At 50.1% G+C, this 1,947-nt stretch overlaps 1 protein-coding gene across 1 annotated transcript in view; it reads left to right on the top strand.

The window, feature by feature from the left end:
- Positions 1–765, top strand: part of PSME3 (proteasome activator subunit 3) — a 4,955-nt gene extending 4,190 nt beyond the window's left edge. Inside the window, exons 10-11 of the mRNA XM_057379562.1 lie at positions 17–103; positions 551–765. Coding sequence (XP_057235545.1) covers positions 17–103; positions 551–631 — 168 coding nt within the window. The 3' untranslated portion in view covers positions 632–765. The remainder of the gene's footprint in view (positions 1–16; positions 104–550) is intronic.
- Positions 766–1,947: the final 1,182 nt, after the last annotated feature.

The following is a 1,947-nucleotide window of genomic DNA, read 5'->3' on the forward strand; positions in this document are numbered from 1 at the left end:
TGTCTGCTCTCCACAGGAGGACTATCGCCGCACCGTGACGGAGATCGACGAGAAGGAGTACATTAGTCTGCGCCTCATCATTTCAGAGCTGAGAAATCAATATGTAAGTGCAAACACAGGGCTCACACTGGCTCCTTGTGCAGCAGTGGACAGCCCTTGTGATCCTGTTGCTGCTCTTCTTTTGTTTTCCCCTGAACATGTCCACTCCTGGCAGGCAGCCTGCCTGCTTCCCACTTCAGCTGAAGAAAGGCAAGCCAGCTGTTGCATCTCCATCATCCTCTAGAGATGCAGATGTTTCCAACATTGTTCACAGGGGCCTAGCACAAAACATTTTTGTGCCCTCTGTGGGAATCTAAGCTGTTCATACAACCCATCCTAGAATTTCTGAATAAATGTTTTTGGTATTACCAAAGGTAAATCTTTACCTTAACCAGGTGTGTTGGTTGCACACAAAGGTTGAGGGTGGTGCCAAGGGGAGTGGTGCTGCTGTGGTAACCAGTGCTTATGGTGAAAGTATTTCCTGTCTGAGTCCTGTTCTTCCTTTTTGCAGGTCACTTTGCATGACATGATCCTTAAAAACATTGAGAAGATCAAGAGGCCTCGGAGCAGCAATGCTGAGACCCTCTATTAAGTGTCAACGTTTGAAATTGAGAACTGTTCAGTCAACTAAAGACCGTCATTGCCTTGGTTTGTTACGTGACTATCGAGATGGGAAACTGGCTGGAAATAGTATTGCATTCTTAGTTAAACTCTAAAGAAATTCTTGCCTAGTTTTGTGATTGGTTTTGTTCAGGTCTCAGGAGCTCTCCCTCTCCCTCTAGTCACTGGTAGTAGAGGCCATGCTGCACTGGACACCCCAGAGGCCGCTGCAGCCAGGCAGGGACATTCCTTCATGCCTTGCTTCCTACCTGAGTGGGAACAACACAAYAGACCAAGCCCTTGTCCTGTCCCATCTCTTGTCTGGTGGCTGCACTGGGGTCTCTGGGAATGGGGCAGACAGCCCAGCACTGGGGCAGKCCTGATGGTGCCACAGCAGGAAAGCTCTGTCCCCGCTGCTGGCTGTGGCCAGGCCCCTCTGCCACCAGCTCTGCACTGACCAGGAACCCTGCCCCTTGGCAGCTGTGCTCTGGTGCCACTGAGCCATCTGCACTCCCTTTCAGGCTCTCTCCTAGCTCAGCAGAGCCTGCCCCACAGGTCTCTGCCTCACCAGTTCTGTCTGAATTGGTGCAGAGCCTGAGGCAAATGCTTGGAACCAGAGCTGGTGCTGTCCTGGCTGTCGTGAGCTCAGGTGGCTTCTGCTCCTCTGCCATTTGACTAGAGCCACTTTCTTGGCTGAAACCAACGTTTCACATACATCCCARCTGCCCCTTCAGCATGAGCTGCTTTTGCCTGGGCTGAGGGAAAGGAGGGGCTGAAGATCTGATGCTAAAGTCCTAAAATCTCCACGTGCAATCAGACTGAGCCCCTCCTGTCCCTGGCAGTGCTCCCTGGTGCCTGGGCAGAGCAGGCTGGCTGCCACAGCTGGTGCTTGACGGTGAGGGTGGCTGATGCCCACCTGGTACCTTGCAGACCTTGCAGTCCTTCCCCTGCAAAGGGCACACTCCGGTGCCTCGTGACTCCTCTTGAGCTGCCAGAACATTTCGTGGTCCATTACAAACCCCTTTTGGAAATGACTGGTTGTATTGCGTCAGTTTTTTGTGTGTGGCAAGTTGGCCCATAACGCTGCAGGCTTCAAAATTTTCTTATTTATAGTATTTCTACTTAAGTCCCCTAATCAGGGAACGTTAAATCATTTGTTTCAGGAACCTCGCTGTTTCCCAGGTCTCGCTGTTACACCTGTATATTCTTATTGTGCAGTAGCCTTAAGAGTTGTGTTAATCTCATTGTAACAACAGTGACAAATGGAATGAATTTTCTTCCCTTTTTTTTTTTTTTTTTTTTTTTTTT

The sequence above is a fragment of the Malurus melanocephalus genome, unplaced genomic scaffold, assembly GCF_030028575.1.
Source record: "Malurus melanocephalus ecotype Western Australia unplaced genomic scaffold, MMel_1.1 scaffold_411, whole genome shotgun sequence".
NCBI classification, from domain to species: domain Eukaryota; kingdom Metazoa; phylum Chordata; class Aves; order Passeriformes; family Maluridae; genus Malurus; species Malurus melanocephalus.